This window comes from Sapajus apella, unplaced genomic scaffold (genome assembly GCF_009761245.1).
Source record: "Sapajus apella isolate SASKATOON/1434 unplaced genomic scaffold, GSC_monkey_1.0 scaffold276, whole genome shotgun sequence".
In the NCBI taxonomy this organism is placed as follows: domain Eukaryota; kingdom Metazoa; phylum Chordata; class Mammalia; order Primates; family Cebidae; genus Sapajus; species Sapajus apella.
In genome coordinates, this window is record NW_022437216.1 from 136,061 (window position 1) to 161,613 (window position 25,553).

At 45.6% G+C, this 25,553-nt stretch overlaps 1 protein-coding gene and 1 long non-coding RNA gene across 2 annotated transcripts in view; both read left to right on the plus strand.

Annotated features, from left to right (window-relative positions):
• The first annotated feature begins 374 nt into the window (after window positions 1-374).
• Window positions 375-25,553, plus strand: part of ACTG2 (actin gamma 2, smooth muscle) — a 31,435-nt gene continuing 6,256 nt past the window's right edge. Inside the window, exons 1-8 of the mRNA XM_032272025.1 lie at window positions 375-480; window positions 8,840-9,001; window positions 9,867-9,995; window positions 14,858-14,968; window positions 15,240-15,324; window positions 21,000-21,161; window positions 22,521-22,712; window positions 23,584-23,765. Of these exons, the coding sequence (XP_032127916.1) occupies window positions 8,876-9,001; window positions 9,867-9,995; window positions 14,858-14,968; window positions 15,240-15,324; window positions 21,000-21,161; window positions 22,521-22,712; window positions 23,584-23,765 (987 nt within the window). The 5' untranslated portion in view covers window positions 375-480; window positions 8,840-8,875. The remainder of the gene's footprint in view (window positions 481-8,839; window positions 9,002-9,866; window positions 9,996-14,857; window positions 14,969-15,239; window positions 15,325-20,999; window positions 21,162-22,520; window positions 22,713-23,583; window positions 23,766-25,553) is intronic.
• Window positions 9,008-9,633, plus strand: LOC116545483. The gene is made up of 2 exons (XR_004266327.1): window positions 9,008-9,556; window positions 9,591-9,633. It is a non-coding gene; the product is annotated as an uncharacterized LOC116545483 (long non-coding RNA).

The window sequence follows — 25,553 nt, forward strand, 5'->3', positions numbered from 1 at the left end:
GCACCCGTTTTGGGGACGGTGCCTGGGACACCCAGGCAGACCAGGGGCAGCATGCAGCAGGGCCTGAGGAGAGAGGTGTGGACAGAGGAGGCCCACTGCCATTCTTGGTATGGTTCTCACTCCAGGAGCACAGCTGCATCTGGTCTCACTCTGGGAAGCTTATAAGGCCTGATGTGAGTTTTGTTTATGCAAGTGCAGCATAAAAGGAACAAATCTACCAGCACCGGGGCTGTTGCCACTGAGTCCTTTTGCATACATTTTTCAAATGATAATTCACTCTATCCCCCCCCCTTCCCTACCCCCAAGGCGATTTATTGAAAAAACCACCTTATATGGTAATATTGCTAACACACCGTCAGCTGGCCTTTTTAGGGACTTTGTTTAAAGAAGATCCGCCTCTGGGGTTTTATATTGCTCTGGTATTCACGCCAAAGACACACCAGCCCTCAGTCACTGGGAGAAGAACCTCTCATACCCTCAGTGAGTACTGTACGGCTTTTGCCGTCTCTTCCTTTCCGGGGCTGCCTGGCCTCCTGGGTGCGGGAGGTGCCTTCAGATTGGCCTGGCTTCTGTGACGCTGGTCCAGATCACACGCCAGGGCCCTTGGTGGGCAGCGGCACCTGCAAGCATACTGTGGCCTGCTGGGAAAAGGCATCTCTGGCCATGGGACATCCTGGGGCAGGGGCAGCTTGGAACTGTGCTCCCTGCCTCAGACTGGGGGCTGGTGGGATATAATGCCTGCAGATTCTACTAGCCCTGCTCCTCAGGGCCAGTGCAGATCCACACCCTGATGTCCTTTGTCTCGGGTCAGAATGTCTGGGAGGCTGTTTTAGGGGATCAGATACTTTGCAGAAAAACAGCTTCTTTTCAGAATATTTGAGTCAAAGCCAACAGTGGTTCTGGTGCCTGTGAGCGGTTTAGTCCCTGAAATGTCTGTGCTGGGAGTGGGAGGGTCTTTTCTTCAGTTCCCATGTGGGTCTCTCTCTGTCTTCTGATTTGTGCTTGACTGAGGAGAATGGAGGGGTTTTGCAGTCCTTGAAGGCTCTAGGATCATTGGGGGATGGGGAAAATCCCACTTGCCCTGTAGCATCATGAGGTTTTAGGGTAGAAGGAACTTGGAACCCGTCTAGTTCATTCTTCTCTGATGAGGCTATTGAGGCCTAGAGACGTTCAGCCACTCATCCAAAAGACTCACACCCAACTGCGAAACAATTTACGGATGTCATTACTCCCCACAACCCACCCAACACACACAGACACACATGCACAAAGAATTAAGAGGAAGATGAGACTAAGGGGCCACTTCCACGTTTAGCATCAGAATTCACTAGCATCTCTTCACAGATGAGGCAGGCTGGTGTGGCAGTGCAGGCCTTGAAGGCAAACTGCCAGGCTAACCAAGTTACTGAGCGACCTCAGTTTCCTCACCTGTAAAATGAGGGCAAGAATAATATCTACTGGGCGATGGTGTGAGGATTAAATGAGAGAATGCATATACACAGCACTCAGCTCAAGGCTGTCAGGGCCCGACCTGAGTTCTCAAACTTTAAGAATCACCTGGAGGGCTTGTTAAAACACAGATTGCCCTATTCCCCACCCCATATTCTGATTCCAGTAGGCCAAGATCAGGCCTGATAACTGGGAATTTCTAACAAGCTCCCAGGTGATGCTGAGGCTGCTGGTCTGGGAAGACACTGTACAGGGAGGCTCTAAGTGCTCACTTCGATTATTGAATGTGGGTTTGGACTCTAATACTAACCCTTGGGCTGAAAAGAGGCAGAGCTTCCTGTGACAGATGGATGGGTCCTGGAGAAACTGCAATAAGCAGTAAAATGCTACATGCCAGGCCTGAGAAAACAGGAAGGGCAGTGTGACATCATGACCTTGGGGTGAGATAGCTTCCCTCTTTCCTCTTCCACATTCTGCCAACATTTACTGAGCACTTATTGTGGACCAGGCACTATCCCTGCTCCTTAGGGACAGTGGAGGGGCTTCTGCAGTTACTGGAAGAGACAGATAAACAGATGAGAACCATGGGGCAAATAAGTACATGAAAGGGGTGAAGGCCAGAAGGAGCCCATCACTCAGCCCAGGAGTTATCAGGGAAGACTTCCTGAAGGAAGAGGTGCTTGAGCTGGGTACTGAAGTAAGGTAGTCCTGGTAAAGAGGAAGCATGGCTTTTGGGACTCAGGTGGCTCAGCTCCACTGAATTTAGATGGCAAGGCAGGAATCAGATAAAACTAAATTCAGAGAGGTCAGCAGGGTTGGATTACAAAGGCTTTAGACTCTGAAGGATCAGGCTATGGGGAGCCACAGAAGGGTTTTCTGGAGGGTGTCTGTTGAAGGGGCTGCTTTGGCAGCTATAAGGAGAGTGGACTGGAACAGGGCAAGAGTGCTACTGCACCATGTGGTGGTCCCGAGCTGGTGGCATGAGTGGTGTGGAGATAGAAGTAAGAGAGGCTGGTGATAGGTTGGGAGTGAAGAGGGTGGCACCAGGGCATTGGGCGTGGGCACAGGGTGGGTGGTGGGAGTCTCTGAGGGCAGCTCCAGGCAGAGGCTGGTGATGAGGAGAGCAGCCCTAAAGGTGTGGAGTTGGGGTGCTGGTGGGTTGAGGGGCAGATACACAGCAGGCTCTGCAGGTCTAGAGCGCAAGAGAGGGGTCTGGATAGGAGTGGAGCCAAGGGAGTGAATGGGAGTCTGGGTAACAGCCAGAAGAGAGGGCATCCACGACAAATTCTGGAGGATCCAAAATATTACTCAGCAGAGTTGTGTTTAATTGAACTCATGTGTGTATATGAACCCAGTAACGATACCCCAAAGTTAATTAGAGGGGCTTTTAGAGTTTTCCACCATGGCAGTGTTTTTCATAGATGATTTCTCCCCGCCAGGGTTTCTGATGGTTTGTATATATGTGTAGGCAAATAATGAAAGGCAGAGAGGCAGCTGCTTACATGACACTTGAAGCTCTCACCCAAAAACTTGTCCCCAACTATTGTTTGAAATCTCATCATCGCACAGGCCTTCCTTTTAGGCTTAACATTTTCTGTCAGAATGAAAATGTCTTTGAGAACTGACATAAATTCAATTTTCAATAGTCATTGATGTGTGAAATGGATCATTCACTTCCTTTCAATATGACAGGCTTCATCCTGGGAGCAAGTTTTGATGGAGAAGAGTAAGAAAGATTAATAAGAATTATTATTCTTTGCAGCTCTTGACGACAGGGGTTGAGAAACTTTTTCTGTAGAGGCCCAGATGGTAAATATTTTAGGCTTTCAGAGCCTGAAGGTCTCTGTCACAAGGGCTCGATTCTATCGTTGCAACAAAAGCAGCCATAGATAATATGAAAGTGAATGGGTGTGGCTGTGTTTCGGTAAAACTTTATTTATTCGACTCTGAGATTTGAATGTCATATAATCTCCATGGATCATGAAATATTATTCATCTTTTGCTTTTTTCTCAACCATTTGAACATATAGGGCTGGGCGCAGTGGCTCCCACCTGTAATCCCAACACTTTGGGAGGACCACTTGAGGCCAGGAGTTTGAGACCAGCCTGGGCAACATAGCAAGACCCTGTCTCTACAAAAAATTTTTTTGAAATTAGTAGAATGTAGTGGCCATGCCAGCCATATGCCTGCCATCCCAGCTACTAGGGAGGCTGAGGAGAAAGGATCCTTGAGTTCAGGAATTCAAGCCTGCAGTGAGCTGGATGGTGCCACTGCACTCAATGCCTACATGACAGAGTGAGGCCCTATCTCTCAAAAAAAAAAAAAAAAAAAAAAAAGAATGAAAGAAAGAAAAAGAATAAAAACATTCTGAGATATGGGTAATACAGAAACAGGCAGAGTTTGCCTACCCTGATTTACAGTGTCTGTGGCACCTTCATTTCCATTCCATTATCTTGTGAGATAGACACCATCATTTCCATTTTCTAGTGGAGGAAACTAAGGCCCAGGAAAGGACAAAGGGACTGTGCTGTGGAAGGGGGTGCCAGGAGGGAGAAGAGGGTAAAGGAAGGAGCAGTGAGAGGAGTTCCAGAGCCAAACTTGTCTCCTTGCAGGTGCTGGGGAGGGTGGATTTTAACAGCTCTGCCCTCACATTGAGTTTGGGGTGGCCAGGGAGACGGGTGAATGAGCAAATGACTTGCACTCATTTTGTCTTTGGTTTCTGGCCACCTTTGGGGCAAGGGGAATAAAAGCTTCATTCCTGAGTCAGTGCGAGCTTCAATGAAGCCCAGCTGTCGTTCATGCTGAAAGAGCTAGAACAACTCTCTCTGCTCCCTGCCAGCATGAAGCGGTTGTGACCCCAGGAAACCACAGTGACTTTGGCTCTGGTTCAGCTGACATGCTCGAGTCTAGCCACAAATTACCAGAAAGCAGCTGAGGAAAGTTTAGAATTTCTCCTGGCAGAGACGGTCCAGGAGTCTAGCTCCAGGGTAAACTCCTTCCCAGAGCAGCGTGGGGCCCTTTAGAAGCTCAGCTCCACCAGCCCTCCCCTGCTTTCCCTACCCTCACTTTGCGCTGGGTTTTGCCTTCAAAACAGTGGACTCCAAGCCGCCTCAAGTGCTGCAGAACAGCGTTGTTGACAGCTTCAAGTCGCCTTGTGGCTTGTCTCAGCTGCTGCTCTGCATTGGAAACAAAGTCCCAGACTCTCTCTCTTTCTGTGTGTGGGAAATGCCAGAGTGAGGTTGGGGAGAGAGACAAAAGGGCTCATTGAAAAGCCAGAGAGGCTTAAACTGCAAGTTACACAGGAGAGAGGGACGCTGAGGGGACCCTAGAGGGAGACAATCACGGAGTACAGCTTTGCCTCTTTGGCTACTTCCTCACTTTGGCGGTTGCTTTTCCCTCAAGGTGGACCACCTGCTAGAACAGGGCAACACTGCCGTTCACTGGCCAGCTTGGTGAGAAAACTGTGCCATGTGACTGTAAGTCAGGCCCTTGTGATGGAACCATCATGAGGCTGGAGTGTGGGGACTTGGGGATCCTAGGGGCAGCGCACACCAGCTCTGGGAGGGGGACCCTCATATGGCGAGATTGTCATTCAGCATTTATTGAACACCTACTGTCTTAATCCATGTTTGCTGCTACTACAGAATATGTGAGACTGGGTTATTTATAAACAACAGAAATTTATTTCTCAAAGTTCTGGAGGCTGGGAAGTCCAAGATCAAGACACCAGCAGATTCAGTGTCTGTCTGGTGAGAGCCCAGAATCTGCTTCCAAGATGGCGCCTTGTTGCTGTGCCCTCATGTGGCAGAAGGGCAAGAGAGAGCAAGAAGGGACCAAATTAGCCCATATATATATATATATATATATAATTCCTGAGGAGGTCATTAATCCATTCAAGAGGGCAGAGCCCTCCTGTTAAAATAGGTCACTAAATTTCAACATGAGTTTTGAAGGGGACAAACATTCAGGCCATAGCGCCGTCTATGTGTTAAACAGCCAGTTAGGTGTTGGGGCTGTAAAAGTAAATCCAGGCATGGCCCTGGCACAGGAGGGACTCCATTTCATAGAGAGAAAAGAACATAGACCCTTTTGTTTTAGGGTGTTTGCTGCCAGCAGCTCTGGAGAGACAGGCTGAAGCAAAAACACCAAACATGGAGAAGTTATGACGGTTCCCCCAAGTAGCAAGGAAGGCACATCTCAGGCTTGGGAAGTGTCCTCAGTGGGCACCAGGCCGGCCTCTCCCAGCCTCTTCTCAGTGAGGGGATCTCTGGCTAAGTTCTTTACCTTCTCCGAGATTTGGTTTCCAAATCTATGTAATAGAATTAAAGAAATCTTCTCTCAGGGCTGTTTTGAGGATTAAATAGATAATATATGTGGAAGACTCCATGTTTTTTAAAATTAAAAATCCATTTTTACCAAAAATGGAAACACTGAACATACTACTGTTTCACCTACCAAAGAAACTTGCACTTTTTCTATTGCATTAAATATGTTATGCTCCTTCCTTCCAGCAATTAGTTTACAAGTCAACTTATTTATTATTCAGTAACTTTTTTTGATATTGAGATTGTTACTAATTTTGATCATTTTAAACAAAGGTGTGAAAAACAGGCCAAATCTTTTCATTCACCCATGACTGTTTCACAAAGATAGATTATTAAAAGTACTTTTGTGGAGTCAAAAGCTATGTATATTTAAGGCTTTTAATAAGTATTTTCAAATTCCCTTTCAGAAAAGTACTACAATTTGACACTCACCAGCAGTGAATGTGAAGCCACTTCTCCATACCTTTGCCAGCAAGGGTGGCCCCAAGAAACACACACAGTACCCCAGCTAAGGGCAGAGGTAGCTTTTATCCTGCCATGGCATACTGCTGAGAGTCGACAAGACACCAAGTCCTGCTCACAGAGGCTAAACAAGAGTGTTCATAGTTTGGTTATTGAAACCCACAATATAGGAATTCATATTCATTTTATCACATTTAACCTTGGCTGTGTGTGGTGGCTCACTTTCAGCACTTTGGGAGGCTGAGACAGGAGAATCACTTGAGCCCAGGAGTTCAAGGCCAGCTTAGGCAACAGAGGGAGACCCTGTCTCTACAGAATTTTTTTTTTTAAATCAGCCGGGCATGGTAGGGCATGCCTGTAGTCCCAGCTGCTTGGGAGACAGTTGAAAAGATAGCTTGGGCTCGGGAGGTCGAGCCTGCAGTGAGCTGTGTTCTTGCCACTGTACTTCAGCTTGGGTGACAGAGCAAGACCTCATCTCAAAAAAAGAAAAAAAAAGGTTGTTTGATTCAGCTCATTTTCTCTGCTTTTTGAGATCTTCTTGGATTTTTTTATTCTTTCACCCAATGTATTTAACATTACTCTCTCTTCCAGCTGTTTTATCTGAAAACTTGATCAACCTGTGCTTTATATTTTCATCCGATTCATTTATAAAAATGTCACATGAGAAAGGATCAAGAGTAGAGCCCTGTCTCCTCACTGACACTGACTGAGGCAGCTGCAAATACACCTAATTGTATTATTGCTTAGCATGTGGCTGTATCAAGAAGGATATCCTATTCTGAACTCTGTGGGCTGGTTTAGAGAGTAAGGACTCATCATTGGGGCCATGGGAGACATAAGGATCAACAGAGAGAGAGGCAAAGCTGGATTTAAGAAGTCACAGCAGGCCTCTCCCCTAGTGTGAGCCCTGCTTTGAACATAACTGGGAAAGGCTTCCTTTTAGTCTTCAAATTGTTTGTTTGTTTGTTTGTTTGTTTTGAGGCAGAGTCTTGCTCTGTCACCCAGGCTGGAGTGTAGTGGCGTAATCTCAACTCCCTGCAACCTCTGCCTCCCAAGTTCAAGCAATTCTCTGCTTCAGCCCCCCAAGTAGCTGGGATTACAGGCACCCGCCACCACAGCAAGCTAATTTTTATATTTTTAGTAGAAACAGGGTTTCACTGACTTCGCCAAGCTGGTCTTGAACTCCTGACCTCATGATCCACTCGCCTCGGCCTCCAAAAGTGCTGGGATTACAGGCGTGAGCCACCACGCCTGGCCTTAGTCTTCAAATTGTTAACAAGCTTCTGCTCAGTCTCTGCCTAGCCTTCAGACCTCGCGTTCTTAGGCCTGTGGTGCTGTCTCCTCTTTGCTTAGGTCATGGTCTTCTCTGTTCAGCTTCTGCACAAGGCCATGTGGGGCCCAGGTCACAGGTTTCAGAAGTTCCCCTCTCCCTGCTCCATGGCACAGCCACTTGTGGTCCCATATTCCAGATAAATCTTCAGCCGGCCTTCTCTTTCTGTGCCTGGCGCCTCTCTCTCTGGACTTTTGGAAGTCTGCCTCCCTGGCTCCTCAGCTGGGGCCTTCCCCGCTTCTGCCCCACCCCACTGGATCCTCCCAGGGGAGGAGGAAATCCAAGGCTCTGGTGCTTCTCCTTCATCACCAAATGCCAGGAATTTGTCAGATGTTGTTTGTAACTCAAAAGAAAGAAAGAGAAAGAAAAAGATGAAGGAAGAAAAAAAGGGAGAAAAAGAGAAAGAAAGAATGTGTGCAGCAGATGTTGGGAAAATTAATTTCTTCATTAGTTTGCATCCATCCTAACTCAGATCTCAGCATGGGGGAGGGAATTCTCTGTTGTCCCCATCTGTCGAGGCAGCAGTGAGTCCCATGGTGGAGTCCCTTCTTTTCCTCTCTCCTCCCAGAGTGCCCCTTCCTCGTCAAGGTGCTTCTACCCTTAGAAGTGTACATTTCACCTATGTATAACCACTGCCTATTTTTTTCTTTAGTGATATGTTACGCTATTGAATTTTAATTATATAAGCTATATGCAAATGCAGCTTCCTTGTAAAAAAAAAAAAAAAAACTAAAATATTATAGATATAACCCAGCACTTCCCCTCTCAGTTCCTCTCCACACTCCCAGAGGTAATCATGATGATCAGTTTGCTAGGTGTCCTTCCAGAACTTTTAGCCTCTTTCTTTGGCTTATAGATGGCCACCTTGTCACTGTGTCCTCCCATAGCCTACCCTCTGCATGCATCTGGATCCTAATTTCCTCTTCTTATAAAGACACCCATCCTACTGGAGTAGTCATATTGGATGACAGCCATATTACATTAATCTCATTTTAACTTAATTACCTCTTGAAAGACCCTATCTCCAACTACAGTCGCCTTCTGGATACTGGGGGTTAGGACTTCAACATGAATTTTTTGGGGGGGACACAATTCTCAGTTCAGGGTAGAGGGAGGAGGTTCAACTGCCAGAGAGTGGGAGGCTAAGCCCATGCCTGTCCCTCCTGGAAATGTGCCCTGGTTGCAGATAGAATCAGGCCCCAAAGGCAAGAAACTGTCTCCAAACTGATTTGACAAGTGGCTGACTAGTTCTTTTCTCCCCCAAACCCCAAGGTGCTCCAGTCCCCAGCTCACTCGGCCACACACACCATGTGTGAAGAGGAGACTACTGCGCTTGTGTGTGACAATGGCTCTGGCCTGTGCAAGGCAGGCTTCGCAGGAGATGATGCCCCCCGGGCTGTCTTCCCCTCTATCGTGGGCCGCCCTCGCCACCAGGTGTGTGTGCATCCAGATGCCAGGCTTTGAGCCACTAGGAGTAAGCACTGCACTGTGGACACTCCGCTGAGCTGGGGGTTAGGGTTAGGGGAGTGTGTGTGTGTGTGTGTGTGTGTGTGTGTGTGCGTGCACATGCACACCAGGTGTAGGGAGTTCTTTTCTTATTAACTGATAGAGCAGGACCCTTTAAATGGAAATATCCAGTGCCAAAACCAGTATCCATCAGGCACACAATGACACCATTACACCCAGCTTAAATTTGGGAATTTGCTAGGTTTGGAAAAGTTAAATTGTATGCAATTGAACAAGCCTCTTACCTTCAAGAAATCTGCACCTTGTGAAGAAATACACATAACTGACCAGAGATCATGGGCTATAATAGAGGCAAAATATTTCACAGGAAGGGGAAGGCATCCCAGAAAAAGGAATACCTGAGAATTAGAAGGATTTCAGAAGGTGGAGAGAATAACAAAGATTTGGAGATCTAAAAGTGCAGGCACAGGGGATTTGAGGAGGGTAAGTGTACAAATTGTGTGTGTGTGTGTGTGTGTGTGTGTGTGTGTGTATTTGTGTGTGTGTCTGTGTGTAGTAGGATGAGAGGAAGAAATATATGGGTGTGGCTTGTTTTATCTTGAAAAACAACATTGAAGAGAAAGAAGAAAGGCCAACGCACAAGAAATCCTCCACCTTCTCTTCCTGTCACCTCCATACTCACTGGTGTCTGCTCCATTCTGTCTCCTGCTATCCTGTTTCCAGGGGAAGAAAGGCTATGTTTTCCATCCTCATCCTTCAGAGACCTTCAAGTACCTGAATCTCTCTGTGTGGAGCCCTCAGCCAATTCATTTCTCTTCTCTTTGCATTGCAGGGTGTGATGGTCGGAATGGGCCAGAAAGACAGCTACGTGGGGGATGAGGCTCAGAGCAAGAGAGGGATCCTAACTCTCAAATACCCCATTGAACACGGCATCATCACCAACTGGGATGACATGGAGAAGGTATCTGTAGACTCCCCCTTAATAAGCCTGCTTTAATGATCACCCGTCAGACCCTCGTATCCATAGGCCACTGTGCTCTGTCAACTCTCCCCCTAAAATGCTTCTCATTTCTGTCTTTCCTTTCTTTTCAGCCCCACAACCATTTCTCCAACCTAGGCTGCCAACATCTCTCCCTGGACTACTACAATGGCTTCCTGGCTGATTTCTTGGTCTCTTGCCCTCATTCACCAAATTAATTCTCTACACTGCTGCAAAACTGATCTTTCTAAACACAGGTCAGCTCATGTCACTCACCTCCTCAGAAATCTTCAGTAGCTCTTTATTAACCAACAATGGGTTCCTAACTCCCTGTCTTGGTATCAGGGGACATGTCCCCGCCTAATCCCCACCATCATCTTTTCCTGCAATATTTACTCAGGCCAGTGCTCACCCCTTCTTTAAAATGCTGGCACTGGCCGGGCACGGTGGCTCACGCCTGTAATCCTAGCACTTTGGGAGGCCAAGGTGGGTGGATCACCTGAGGTCAGGAGTTCACGACCAGCCTGGCCATCATGGTGAAACCCCATCTTTAAAAAAAAAAAAAAAAGAAAGAAAGAAAAAGAAAAAAAAAGAAAAAAAAATGCTGGCACTGCCTCAAGAGAGGCAAACAGCCATCTTTCATTTTTATCTTCCCTGTCATGACTTCACATAGGTGAATTGATGCTAGATTATGATGATGAGTCTCCACTGAAAATTTTTAAGTAGAACTCTCTCAGGGTTTCAGAAGTCTTTTTGTTTAAGAAAATATGGTGGGGAGGGGGAGAGGAATTTTTAAATGGTGGAGTTCATGATAAACAAACTTATGTGTGCAAAATGCTAATAGAGCCTTTGTAATATTCTTTTGATTAACCTGCTGAGAGTTGGCTAGGAGTTGTTATTTCTGCAATGACTGTCTTTGGAAATGTGATATAGGGCTTATTGAGCAGACTATAACTGGAAATGAGGAATGTCTATTTGAATTCCTCATTGTAATTCACTTATACTTTTCTCTAAATCCTAGATTGAGTCACTCGATGTGAGATAAGTGACTGCACATAAAATGCAATAGATTTCATGTTATACAGTGGAGTGGGGAAGAGCACAGACATTAGAGGCAATGGCGGGAAATCCAGGTGCAAATCCCACTCTATAAGTCTTAGTTCTCCCAATTGTAAAGTGAAGATAAAAATACTTTGTGCATTAGGTTGCTTTGGAGATTGAATTAGGTAAACACTTAGTATAATCCCAAGGCACAGAACATACTTATGTGCTCAATAAGTGACACATATGATTCATATTTATCTAACAGTATCTAATCTAAAAACATAATAGGCCGGGTGCCATGGCTTATGCCTGTAATCCCAGCACTTTGGGAGGCTGAGGTGGGTGGATCACGAGGTCAAGAGTTCGAGACCAGCCTGGTCAACATGGTGAAACCCCATCTCTACTAAAAATAAAACAATTTAGCTGGGTGTGGTGGTGGGCACCTCCCAGGTACTCGGGAGGCTGAGGCAGGAGAATCACTTGACCCCAGGGGCAGAGGTTGCAGAGAGCCAAAATCGTGCCACTGCACCTCTACCCTGGGTGAGACTCCATCTCAAAAACAAAACAAAAAAAACAACCCATAATAGAGGCCAGATGCAGTTTAATCCCAACACTTTGAGAAGCCAAAGCAAGAGGATAGCTTGAGTCCAGCCTGGGCAACATGGTAAGAGCCTATCTCTACAAAATAAAAGTTTAAAAATTCATTGGGCATGGTGACACATGGCTGTGGTCTTAGCTATTCAAGAGGCCGAGGCAGGAGGATCACTTGAGCCCAGGTGGTGGAGGCTGCAATGAAATGTGTTTACACCACTGCACTCCAGCCTCGGTGACAGTGAGACATTGCCTCAAAAAAAAAAAAAAAAAAAAGGAAAGAAGGAAGGAAGGAAGGAAAACATAATAGACAAAATATTTTATTCACAGTAGTGACAATGTGTGAACTCTAAAGAAACCCTTAAAAATGTATTATGTGCCTTAAGGCTGGGCACTGTGGCTCATGCCTGTAATCCCAGCACTTTGGGAAGCTGAGGCAGGTGGATCACTTGAAGCCAGGAGTTTGAGACTAGCCTGGCCAATTAATATGGTGAAATCCCGTTTTTACTAAAAATACAAAAATTAGCCAGCCATGGTGGTGGGCACCTGTAGTCCTAGCTACTCCAGATGCTGAGGAAGGAGAATCGCTTGAACCCAAAAGGCAGAAGTTTCAGTGAGCCAAGATCGTATCACCGTACTGCAACCTAGGCAACAGAGTGAGACTCTATCAAAAATAAAATTTTTTTTTAAAAAGGCCTGTGGCCTCAGCCTCCCAAAGTGCTGGGTCAAGAGATCGAGACCCTCCTGGTCAACATGGTGAAACCCCGTCTCTCCTAAAAATACAAAAAATTAGCTGGGCATGGTGGCGCGTGCCTGTAATTCCAGCTACTCAGGAGGCTGAGGCAGGTAAATTGCCTGAACCCAGGAGGCGGAGGTTGCAGTGAGCAGAGATCCCGCCATTGCACTCCAGCCTGGGTAACAAGAGCAAAACTCCATCTCAAAACAAAACAAAGCAAAACAAAACAAAACAAAACAAAAGGCCTGGGGCAGTGGCTCATGCCTGTAATCTCAGCACTTTGGGAGGCTGAGGTGGGTGGGTCATCTGAGGTCCGGGGTTCGAGACCAGCTTGGGCAAGGGAAACATGGTGAAACCCTGTCTCTACTAAAAATACAAAATTAGCCAGGTATGGTAGCGCATGCCTGTAGTCCCAGCTATTTGGGAGGCTGAGGCACGAGAATCACTTGAACCTGGGAGGTAGAGGTTGCAGTGAGCAGAGATTGTGCCATTGCACTCCAGCCTAGGCAACCATGAGCAAAACTCCATCTCAAAATAAATAAATAAATAACTATATATATATACAGTGCCTTAAAAGAAAAACTGAATTGGGTAAAAGTGTCAAATGTTCTCAAATTAATTTATAGGCTCATTGCATTCCAATAAAAATTATGCAGCATAATTATAAAGTATGTTTGCAGAAATAAATAAGCAAAAATTATGAGAACAAAATGAATTTTAAAAATTATGAAGGAGATATAATATAAATTGTAAAGTTAAAACAATTTGGAACCAGCAAAAAGGTGAAGGGGAAATATATAATAAATGAAACTTCCAACACCAGAGAGGAAGAAAGGACTATTCAACATTCTCTCTGCCTGGGATGCCTTTCACAGAAGCCTCTGGAGACCTTCTTTTGCCCTCAAGGCCCATTTAAATCCCTCAGATAATGAATTACTCTACCTCTTCCTTCATTTAAAATGTGGCTTGTGTTTTTCTTTGTGTTTGTTTTGGTCTTTTTGACCATTTTTCTCCCCTCTGGACTTTGCAACTAAGAATTGGGTACCATGTCTGATTCATATCTGCCCTCAACACACTTACCACCATCTTAGCACAAAACCTGGGGATCCATAAACACATGGGTCCAGTGGCATCAAATGACCCTGTGCCTCACCTCTGAGGAAACCAAAGCTCCACGTTCTTGCTACACTTTGCCCACTCCCTCTGAAAGACTCCTTTTTGGTCGTACTTGATCACTGCAGAGGGAACTGGACACGGGAAGAAATTAACTTCCTCTAAAACAGTGGTTCTTTTTTATTTTTATTTTTGAGACAGGGTTTCACACTGTCACCCAGGCTGGAGTGCAGTGCCATGATCACAGCTCACTGCAGCCTTGACCTCCTGGGATCAAGCAATCCTCCTGCCTCAACCTTCTGAGTAGATGGGTTTAAAGGCAGGCGCCACCATGTCCAGCTAATTTTTTCTTTGTAGAGACAGGCCCCCACTATGTTGCTCAAGCTAAGCAGTGGTTCTTAACCAGGATGATTTTGCTTCCCAAAGGACATTTGGTAATATCTGGAAACATTTTTTATTGTCACAACTGGAAAACTGCTGCTAGCATCCAGTGGGTAGAGACCAGGGATGCCGGTTGGCCCCCCACAACAAAGAATTATCCAACCTAAAATGTCATAGTGCTGCAATGAGAAACGCTGCTTAAAGCACCGGCCTGGCCAATAATAGACGCTGAAAACTGAGCCCAAGTGTCTCTGTCAGATTTTCAGCAGGAGACAGTGTACACTCAGCCGGGCTTTAGAAATTGATTGACGTGTATACTCAGCTGGGGTTTTACAACTGGTTAAACGAATGTCCTACAGAGAAGTGTGCATAGTGTTAAGGCAACTACAAAGGGATGTTGAGGCACTCAAGAACCAGCAACAGAGGAAGCTCTCACACCCCTAAACATGAAGGGGCCAGGTGATGAGGGCAGTGTCATTGGAGCTTAGTGAGAGCTTGAGCTCTGGAAGAGGGGCTGCCCAACAGGAACTGTGCTCATGGAGGGCCACGCCATTGTCAGGAGATATATCCTGACTTCTTTTGCCCTCCTACTTTCCAGTCTCCAGCAGGTATCTTCTATCAGCCAAATATCGCCAGAAGCCAGAAAGCAATGAATACTTGAGTGATGCAATGTGCCTTGCATCACTCCGGGCACAAATGCAGGGGAAAGCCTGTAGTAGAGTGAAGAAGAGGAAAGGTCAAATGGAAATAATAACACATAGGAAATACTGGTTCCAGGTCTGAGTCCTGGGTGGGGCCCTGTTGAGAAGGATATACCCTTTAAATGTCAATCAGAAATTTCCAGGGCTGACCATTCTCCTCTCCAGATCCACCCCATCCAGTGTAACATGGTGCCACACTCTCCCAGCATGGGAATGTCAATCAGAATTTTCTAGCCATTGTGAGTCTGCCGGGTTCATCTGGCTCTTGTCTCCACTAGATCTGGCACCACTCCTTCTACAATGAGCTGCGTGTAGCACCTGAAGAGCATCCTACCCTGCTCACAGAGGCTCCTCTAAATCCCAAGGCCAACAGGGAGAAGATGACCCAGGTAAGAAGCCAGGAAGACTTGAGCACTGGCACAAGAATGCAACATGGATGCTTGGCCAGATACTTTCTCCCCTTCAAACATCAGTGCAACAGAACTCTTTGAGGACCTCCTATGTCCATAGTCCATGCCAGGCCCTGGGGGAGTGGGCATGGAATAAAGAACTACCAAACTGTCACAGTTCCTGCCCTTAATGAGATTACAAACCATTCTATAGGCCAAGAAGTGCTGTGATTTTTGCCAGATAATCTTTTATTCTTCATTGTCCTTTAAGATCATGTTTGAAACCTTCAATGTCCCCGCCATGTATGTTGCCATTCAAGCTGTGCTCTCCCTCTATGCCTCTGGCCGCACGACAGGTGAGTAATCCTGTAATCCATTCCTTTCCTGACTTCAGGGGAGGTGGGGAAAAGCTGGGGTCTGGCAGAGGCTCCTGCTCAGAAGAATAAAAGGGACGGATGAAGTCCAGGCAAAATCTTGCTTAGGGATAAGAGAATGCCCATGTGGAATGCCAAATGTGACTCAACCTGGTATAGTTGGAAAAAACATCCAGTGAGAACTGTTTCCTTCACAGTAATCATTCCAGGAGCTTATACACATACAGACATTCCAACAATACTGTAATGTTTCTGCTTCTTGAAGCAGAAAGAGGAGAACCTGTGGTGGTGAAAATGTAAGTGCAGTTACACATTGCTTAATGACAGGGATAGGTTCCAAGAAATGTGTGTCATTAGGTGACTTCATCACTGTGGGAACATCATAGATTGTATTTGCACAAACCCAGATGCTGTAGCCTTCTACATGCCCAGCCTGTATGGCATGGCCTATTGCTCCCAGGCTACAAACCTGTATAGCATTAAACTATAGTTAATACTATAGGCAACTGTAACACTATAGTCAAGTGTTTGTATAGCTAAACATATTGAAACATAGAAAAGTTACAGTGAAAATATGGTATCGAAGATAAACAGTGGTACACCTGTATAGGGCACTTACCATGAATGGAGCTTGCCAGACTAGAAGTTGCTCTAGGTGGGTCAGCAAGTGAGTGATAAGAGAATGTGAAGGCCTACATCATTACTGTTCACTACTGTAGACTATAAACACTGTACACATCAGCTATACTACATTTATAAAAATATTTTTCTTGGCCGGGTGCCATAGCTCACGCCTGTAATCCCAGGACTTTGGAAGGCTGAGGTGGGTGGATCACATGAGGTCAGGAGTTCGAGACCAGCCTGGCCAACATGGTGAAACCCCGTCTCTACTTAAAACACAAAAATTAGCTGGACGTGGTGGTGAGCACCTATAATCCCAGCTACTTGGGAGGCTAAGGCAGGAGAATCGCTTGAACCCGGGAGGCGGAGGTTGCAGTGAGCCTATATCCCACCACTGCACTCCAGCCTAGGCAACAGAGTGAGACTCCATCTCAAAAAAAAAAAATTTATTCTTTCTTCAATAATAAATTAACTCAAGCTTACTATAACTTTTTCTACCTTATAAACTTTTTAATTTTAAAAACCATTTTTACTTTTTTTGTAATAACAGTAATAAAAAATATTTTCTTTTTTCTAGCGACTCTACCTCCCAAGTAGCTAGGACTACAGGAGCATGCCATCATGCCTGGCTAATTATTTAATTTCTTTTTTTTAGTAAAGACAGGGTTTCACCATGTCGGCCAGGCTGATCTCGAACTCCTGGCCTCAAGTGATCTGCCTGCCTTGGCTTCCCAAAGTGCTGAGATTACAGGCATGAGCCATCGCACCCAGCCAAAAATATTTTCTTTCTTTATATTCTTTATTCTACAAGCTTTTTTCCATTAAATGTATTTATTTATTTTATTTTATTTTATTTTATTTTTTTTTTGAGATGGAGTTTCTCTCTTGTTACCCAGGCTGGAGTGCAATGGCGCGATCCCGGCTCACTGCACCCTCCGCCTCCTGGTTTCAGGCAATTCTCCTGCCTCAGCCTCCTGAGTCGCTGGGATTACAGGCATGCACCACCATGCCCAGCTATTTTTGTATTTTTAGTAGAGACGAGGTTTCACCATGTTGACCAGGTTGGTCTCGATCTCTTGACCTCGTGATCCACCCGCCTCGGCCTCCCACAGTGCTGGGATTACAGGCTTGAGCCACCGCGCCCGGCTATTTATTTTACTTTTAGAGCTTCTTTGGTAAAAACTAAAACATACACATTAGCGTAGGCCTACACAGGGCCAGGATCATCAATACCACTGTCTTTCATATCCACATCTTGCCCCACTGGATGGTCTTCAGGGTTAACAACATGCATGGAGCTGTCATCTCCTATGATAACAATGCCTCCTTCTGGAATATCTCCTGAAGGACCTGCCTAAGGCTGTTTTACAGTCAACTTTTTTGTTTTTGAGACAGAGTTTTGCTCTTGTTGCCCAGGCTAGAGTGCAATGGCACGATCTTGGCTCACCACAACCTCCCCCTCCCAGGTTCAAGCGATTCTCCTGCCTCAGCCTCCCGAGTAGCTGGGATTACAGGCATGAGCCACCACACCCAGCTAATTTTGTATTTTTTACTAGAGACAGTGTTTCTCCATGTTGGTCAGGCTGGCCTTGAACTCCTGACTTCAAGTGACCCACCTGCCTTGGTCTCCCAAAGTATTGGGATTACAGGCGTTAGCCACCACGCCCGGACTTACAGTCAACATTTTTTTAAATAAGTTGAAGGAGTACACTTTAAAACAATGATTTGGGCCGGGCGCGGTGGCCTGTAATCCCAGCACTTTGGGAGGCCGAGGCGGTGGATCACAAGGTCAAGAGATAGAGACCATCCTGGTCAACATGGTGAAACCCCGTCTCTACTAAAAATACAAAAAATCAGCTGGGCATGGTGGCGCGTGCCTGTAATCCCAGCTACTCAGGAGGCTGAGGCAGGAGAATTGCCTGAACCCAGGAGGCGGAGGCTGCGGTGAGCCGAGATCGCGCCATTGCACTCCAGCCTGGGTAACAAGAGCGAAACTCCGTCTCAAAAACAAAACAAAACAAACAAACAAACAAAAAAACAATGATTTAAAACATAGTATAAGAGGCTGGGCACGGTGGCTCACGCCTGTAATCCCAGAACTTTGGGAGGCCAAGGTGGGCAGATCTCTTTGAGCTCAGGAGTTCAAGACCAGCCTGGGCAACATAGCTAGACCCTGTATCTACAAAAGATGCAAAAAGCTAGCCAGGCATTGGTGGTTCATGCCTGTTGTCCCAGCTACTCAGAAGGCTGAAGCTGGAGAATGGCTTGAGCCCAAGAGGCAGAGGCCGCAGTGAGCTGAGATCTCACCACTGCACTCCAGCCTGGGCGACAGAGTGAGACCCTGTCTCAAAAAAAAAGGGATAGTATAGGAAATGCATAAGCCAGTACCATAGTCATTATCAAGTATTTTGTACATAATGTATGTGCTGTACTTTTATATAGCTGGCAGCGCAGTAGGTTTGTTTACACCAGCATCACCACAAACATGTGAGTAAAGCGTGACATCAGCTGTGATGTCACTAGGCAATAAGACTTTTTCAGCTTCATTATATTATGGCACCACCATTGTGTATGTGGTTCATAGTTGACCAAAATATCATTATGTGGACATGACTGTATGTAGCCTTGGTACAGAAGTGTGCTTAGGGTAACAGAGGAAATCTCATAATAAGATGGTCTTTAATAGGGACTTGACAGCTTCCATAAACATTGTTTAAACATTCATTCATCATGTATTTACCGATTTATCCATATATTTATCCATCATATATTTTCTATTACTCCCGACAATGTGCCAAACATGGCACCAGGCCATGGGCATACACTGACAAATAAAACAGACTTTGCCATTATGGAGCTAACAGTTTGGTAGGAGGTAGACAAAAGTAAAAGATAATTTCACTGCATGTGATAAAGACAGTGATGGAGAAATGCACGGCATATACAGTTTTGTATCCTGCACTTTGCACTTTTATTTTTGCTTTTGTTTTCATTTTGAGATGGAGTTTTGCTCTGTCGCCCAGGCTGGAGTACAGTGGCACGATCTTGACACACTGCAACCTCCACGTCCCGGGTTAAAGTAGTTCTCCTGTGTCAGTTTCCTGAGTAGCTGGGATTACAGGCACGTGCCTCTGCACCTGGCTCTTTATTTATTTATTTATTTTGAGACAGAGTCTCGCTTTGTTGCCCAGGCTGGACTGCGTGATCTCGGCTCACTGCACCCTCCACCTCTTGGGTTCAAGCAGTTCTCCTGCCTCAGTCTCCCAAGTAGCTGGGACTACAGGCACGTGCCACCACGCCCGGCTAATTTTTTGTATTTTTAGTAGAGGCAGGGTTTCACTGTGTTAGCCAGGATGGTCTCGAGCTCAAGACCTCGTGATTCACCCGCCTCACCCCCCAAAAGTGCTGGGATTACAAGCGTGAGCCACTGCGCCTGGCTAATTTTTGTATTTTTAGTAGAGATGGGGCTTCACCATGTTGGCAAGGCTGGTATTAAACTCCTGACCTCAGGTGATCCACCTGCCTTAGCCTCCTAAAGTGCTGGTATTACAGACGTGAGACGCACACCTGACCTTGTGCTTTGTTTTGTTGCAAACATCATGTTTAATGGCTATGTGGTAGTTACTGTATGACGGTTTCATTATTTATTTATTTATCTTACCATATATCTATTACTGGAGCTTTAGGTTGCCTCTAATTTTTATTATAAAATATGCCATGATTCAGATCCTTGTACAACAGTAAGTTACTAGTTTATGGACATTTATTTCACATCTGGCCCTTACTGAACCATCTAATTAGGTCTAACGGTTTCTTAGTTGATTCTCTTGGGTCTTCTATATAAAACCACATTATCTGCAAATAATGACAATTTTGTTTCCTTTTGGTAGTCATACCTCTTATTTCTATTTTCTGTTTCACTGCAATTGGTTAGAACATCCTGGACAACATTAAATAATAGTGGTGATATTGTAGTGTTTTTTCATCAGTTATGATGTGGCTGTTGGATTAAGAAATATGAGGCTGTCTCCACTGAACTTATGTGCAAAAAAAAAAAAAAAAAGATTATTAAAAAAAAAAAAGAAATATGAGGTTGAACGTGGTGGTTCATGCCTATAATCCCAGCAGTTTGGGAGGCCAAGGCGGGTGGATTGCTTGAGCCAGGAGTTGAGACCAGCCTGGGCAACATAGCAAGACCCTGTTTCTAAAAAAAAAAAAATACAAAAATTAAACAGGCATGGCAGTGCATGCCTCTAGTCCCAACTACCCAGGAGGCTGAGGTGGGAGGATCACCTGAATCCAGAAGGTTGAGGCTGCAGTGAGCCATGTTCATACCACTGTACTGTAGCCTAAGCAACAGTGACCTCGTCTCAAAAGAAGGAAGGAAGGAAAAAGAAAAGAAGGAAGGGTATGCATTACCAGGAAGGGAGGAAGGGAGGAGGAAGGAAAGAAGGAAGGAAGGAAGGAAGGAAGGAAGGAAGGAGGGAAGGAAGGAAGGAAGGAAGGAAGGAAGGAAGGAAGGAAGGAAGAAAGGAAGGAAGGAAGGAAGGGTGGAAGGGTTTCTTATGTTAGGAACTCTTACTTCCTGTCACAGTTTACTAAAAGTTTCATCAGTAGAGAATGCTACTTTTTTCAAATGACTGGCTTTCTTAACCCCTTCCAGATCTAACATTCAGACTGTATGGGCTTATGTGTTAGAGACCTGAAGGATGTGAAAATTATCCAATTTCACTTTAAGAATATGCAGTGTAGATTTAATGCAAATTGACAAGTATGCATTACCAGTAATGTGCTTCAAGGAATACAAGAAAAGGACACATTTTACTTGCCTTCCAGAGGCCTACAGTCTCATTTGCGGGGAAAAAGTTGACATACATAAAAAATAAAATATATGACTGATGATTCTCATGGTGAGTGAATATTCTTAACTGCTAAAGGAAAATATGGTAGTCAGAGCTCATTGGTAACAGTCCTAGAAAGAGACTGGTAAAAGACAAGAATGAGATTTTTATAAGGCTGATCCTCTCTGTCCACAGGGATCGTCCTGGATTCAGGGGATGGTGTCACCCACAATGTCCCCATCTATGAAGGCTATGCCCTGCCCCATGCCATCATGCGCCTGGACCTGGCTGGCCGTGACCTCACGGACTACCTCATGAAGATCCTCACAGAAAGAGGCTATTCCTTTGTGACCACAGGTATCCAGCCCTTTTCCTGATTCTGACTGGAGCTCAGAACCAATCTGGTTTAGGACTGGAAGTTCTCAGGACCAATGAGAAATCTGCTGCTCTGTGTCTTTAAACACTCCTAAGATAGACTGGGAGGTCTTAAGCTGGGGCTGTGCCTCTGGATAAGACCAGATAGTTGGCCAGGCTGGTGGCTCACCCCTGTAATCCCAGCACTTTGGGAGGCCAAGGCAGGTGGATCACCTGAGGCCAGGAGTTTGAGACCAGCCTGATCAACATGGAGAAACACTGTCTCTACTAAAAATACAAAAATTAGCCAGGCATGGTGGTGCATGCCTGTAGTCCCAGCTACTTGGGAGGCTAAGGCAGGAAAATTGCTTGAACCTGGGAGGCAGAGGTTGCGGTGAGCTGAGATTGCGCCATTGCACTCCAGCCTGGGCAACAAAAGCGAAACTCTGTCTCAAAAAGAAAAAAGAAAAAGACCAGATAGTCATGGAAGCAGTCCCTCCTTCCCCAGTGACCAGCTGCCTCTGTCCTTGTCCACACCAGGACTAGGGCTCGTTTCCACAGGGTTGAATGGTAGTGAAGATCTACTGATACATTTCATTACCTAGGGGTGCCTATCGTTTGAGGACAAATGGAATAAGTGAGGCCCGAATTGCTAAGGGGAAGGTGTCATGTGGCCCACCTTGGCAACAGACGTTTTTAGGTGGGAGCCTCTCTAGATTCTGTAAGATCAAATATCTAAGTCCGAGTCTAGACCAGAAATGTGTTCTGCAAAGCCCCCAGGAAGGCCTAAGGCTTTGTTAGAAAGTCTCATGCGAAGTCCTGCTTGGGAATAAAGATTTGAGACTCCCTCTTTAGAAAGAGGAGTAGAACAATTAAGATTGGATGGAGTGATCCTTGACCCTTTTCAGGGGTAAGTTTATTATTATCCTATGACTGAATCTAAAGTACATGTGAGGCCAGGTGGGGGGGCTCACGCCTGTAATCCTAGTACTTTGGAAGGCCAAGGCAGGCAGATCACTTGAGGTCAGGAGGTCTAGACCATCCTGGCCAACATGATGAAACCCTGTCTCTACTAAAAACACAAAAATTAGTCAAGCGTGGTGGCGCACACCTGTGATCCCAGCACTTGGGAGGCTGAGGAAGGAGAATTGCTTGAACCCAGGAGGTGGAGATTGCAGTGAGCCCAGATAGCACAACTGCACTTCAGCCTGGGTGGCAGAGGGAGACGCTATCTCCAAAAAAAAAAAAAAAAAAAAAAAAGAATAAAGTAGATGTGAGAAGGAGGTTTTCATGGAGGTCAAAATGGGACAACCAAACTAACAGAGCTCAGTATTCACCTGCTGTCATTGCTGCTCCTTCCAGCTGAGAGAGAAATTGTGCGAGACATCAAGGAGAAGCTGTGCTATGTGGCCCTGGATTTTGAGAATGAGATGGCCACAGCAGCTTCTTCTTCCTCCCTGGAGAAGAGCTATGAGCTGCCAGATGGGCAGGTTATCACCATTGGCAATGAGCGCTTCCGCTGCCCTGAGACCCTCTTTCAGCCTTCCTTCATTGGTGAGATGCTACCCACAGTCCCTGCCAATCGCTCAGGAGGGGAGGGTGGAGGGCTGGGTGAGGTATGGAGAGAGAAACACCGGGAGTCATGGACACTTTGTTAATGATAATCATACCTCGCATTTTCCTAGGAAGGGCCAAAAACATATTTTCTTAAAATAGGGAAAGTCTCATTTTAAATAAAAGGAAACGGAAATCAAGATACAGGAAAAGCTGAACAAGAAATATAACATGAAACTAAGAATGAGGTTAAAACACAGAAAGTTTGTAGGCACCAATGTAGCAAGGCCAGTTTATAGTTTAACAAGATTACTCCATCCACAGTGTGGAATCATATTGCAAGGATAAAAGACTCAAGGCAGTTGGGCACAGTGGCTCATGCCTGTAATCCCAGAACTTTGGGAGCCAGAGGCAGGCATGTCACTTGAGCCTAGGAGTTCAAGACCAGCCTGGGCAACATGGTAAAACTCCATCTCTATGAGAAATAAAAAATTTAGCAGGGCATGGTGGTACATGCCTGTGGTCCCAGCTACTCAGGAGGCTGAGATGGGAGGATCACTTGAGCCCCAAAGATGAAGGCTGCAGTGAGCCATGATTGAGTCACTGCACTGCAGCCTGGGCAACAGAGTGAGATCCTGTCTCAAAAAATAAAAAAAGACTAGCGGCAAAGAGACCAGGCAGATGGTAATCAGAACAAGGGACAATAAAAGAAAGGCCATGACCAGGTAGGGGGCCTAATCTTATAATCCTTTTGGGAAGTATTAAGGTTCTGAACTAGGGTAGTTGCAAAATCGAAGGGCCAATTGAAGAGCGAACGGTGTGCGTATTTATGAAGTGATTTCTGTTGACTAGATATTGTAATCTCCACTAGGCATGGAGTCGGCTGGAATTCATGAGACAACCTACAATTCCATCATGAAGTGTGACATTGACATCCGTAAGGACTTATATGCCAACAACGTCCTCTCTGGGGGCACCACCATGTACCCTGGCATTGCTGACAGGATGCAAAAGGAGATCACAGCTCTGGCCCCCAGTACCATGAAGATCAAGGTGGGTCTTGCCTCAGTTCCCTTCATCATGTTCTTTGTATAAAATCTTGCCTATCTGGGAGTTCCTCAGAGGCAGGCTGCCAGGCCCAGTAACTTGCTGGTCCCCTGGGTTCAGTATCATCCTGGACTGGAGCCAATTTCATCCTAGGAGATTATGTTCTTTGAGCATTGATGGGCTGAAGATCCTTTTAGCATGAATCTCAAACATAATTACAGGAATGTCACACAATAAGAGGCTGAAAGAATTTGGGATGATGAGAATATTATCTAGGTGTAATGGCTCACACCTGTAATCCCAGCATTTTGGAGAACCAAGGTGGGAGGATCATTTGAGTCCAGGAGTTCAAGGCCGCAATGAGCTCTAACTGTGCCACTGCACTCCAGCCTGTCTCTAAATATAAATTCAGATAGATCCTGTCTCTAAAAATAAATAAATAAAGAGAACATTGAGAGGGTTAAGAAGGAAATTAGGAGACAGGAAATGGAAAGAAAAGAAGGAGGTCACCCTATGGTATCTTTAAACTTTATTGCTCCAGAGGAGGGTGAAAGTTTCAAAGAGTGGATGTTTGCTCATAGGGTCAGCTCTGCTTCAAACTCAGCAGGGACATTCCTTGATTCCTGAACATCTCTGATCTGCTGTCCCATCTTGGCCATGGCCTTCCTCATACTGCCTCCCAACAGGGCCTCTTGCCTCCTGGGCATCTGTGGGATGGGCGCTTCTCCCCTGCTTCTGGTCTGCAAACAGTCAGACAGACATTTTTAGCTCATTCTACAGACTTTGCTGCTAACAGTTTTAGAGAAAGAGTTGGGAATAGAAATAACACATTGGTTGAAAGTTACAAAGTCTCACAATAAAGCTGGTCTCTTGGGAGTAGGCCTGGTGTGAGGAAATGTGTTCTCAGTCAATATTCTAAGAACCTCCATGAAGGAAGGCTGCCCCGGGCCTCCCCCTGCCTAACAGATAGTGTTCATCACAGAGAAATGGAGCAGACCAGCAGGAAACTGGTGAGAACTTGTGGGTTCTTCTCACACAGAGCCAAAGGAGTGGTGCATTACTGAGACCTGTCCTATGGAGAGCATCACGCCAAGCCTGGGGCAGGGGCTTTTTACCAGGACTGTGTCAGGATACCACGCCTAGCCTTATCCCCAGATTCTAGTCCAACAAGTCTGAGCTACCCCTGTTACCTACACTGATAAGCAACCACCAGTGATCTGATCCATTTCTTAATTCATGGGCCATTGCTCTGACTTTAACAGTATGTGCCAGCCTTCATGGGTTTTAGGATCTAATTAGTAAACATGATCAATACCAGGACAACCTAAATAAAAGCAGAAGGGAAAGGACACTCCAAGCAGAGGAAGTAGAAGGAGCAAAGGTGTCCAGGCGGGTGCGTGCTTATATGAGCACCTATCCAAATTGGACAGCAGGATTTGCATAGGGGAACTGGGGGAGATGAGGCAAGTCTCAGGGACATGGAAGAAGAGATTTGGGGTGGGCGTGGGGCTCATATTTAGAACCACCAGCCTAAGAGCAGCCAGAGTTTTCTCATGAGAAGTGTCCAACAATAAAATTTGTTACCTTCTTAGGGGCTGTGCATTCCCAATCCTTAAAATAATCTGTTTGAGGAGCATTTAGGTGACTTTTCTCTGCCTGGATAATAAAATAACTTCTAAGAAACTTCTTATTCTACAATTCCATGATCACTGCAATTTGAAGAATATGTAAAGAGATTCTAAGGAGACAGAAAAAAACCAATTTGAAGATCGGAAGAGCGTCGAATGGTCAGAT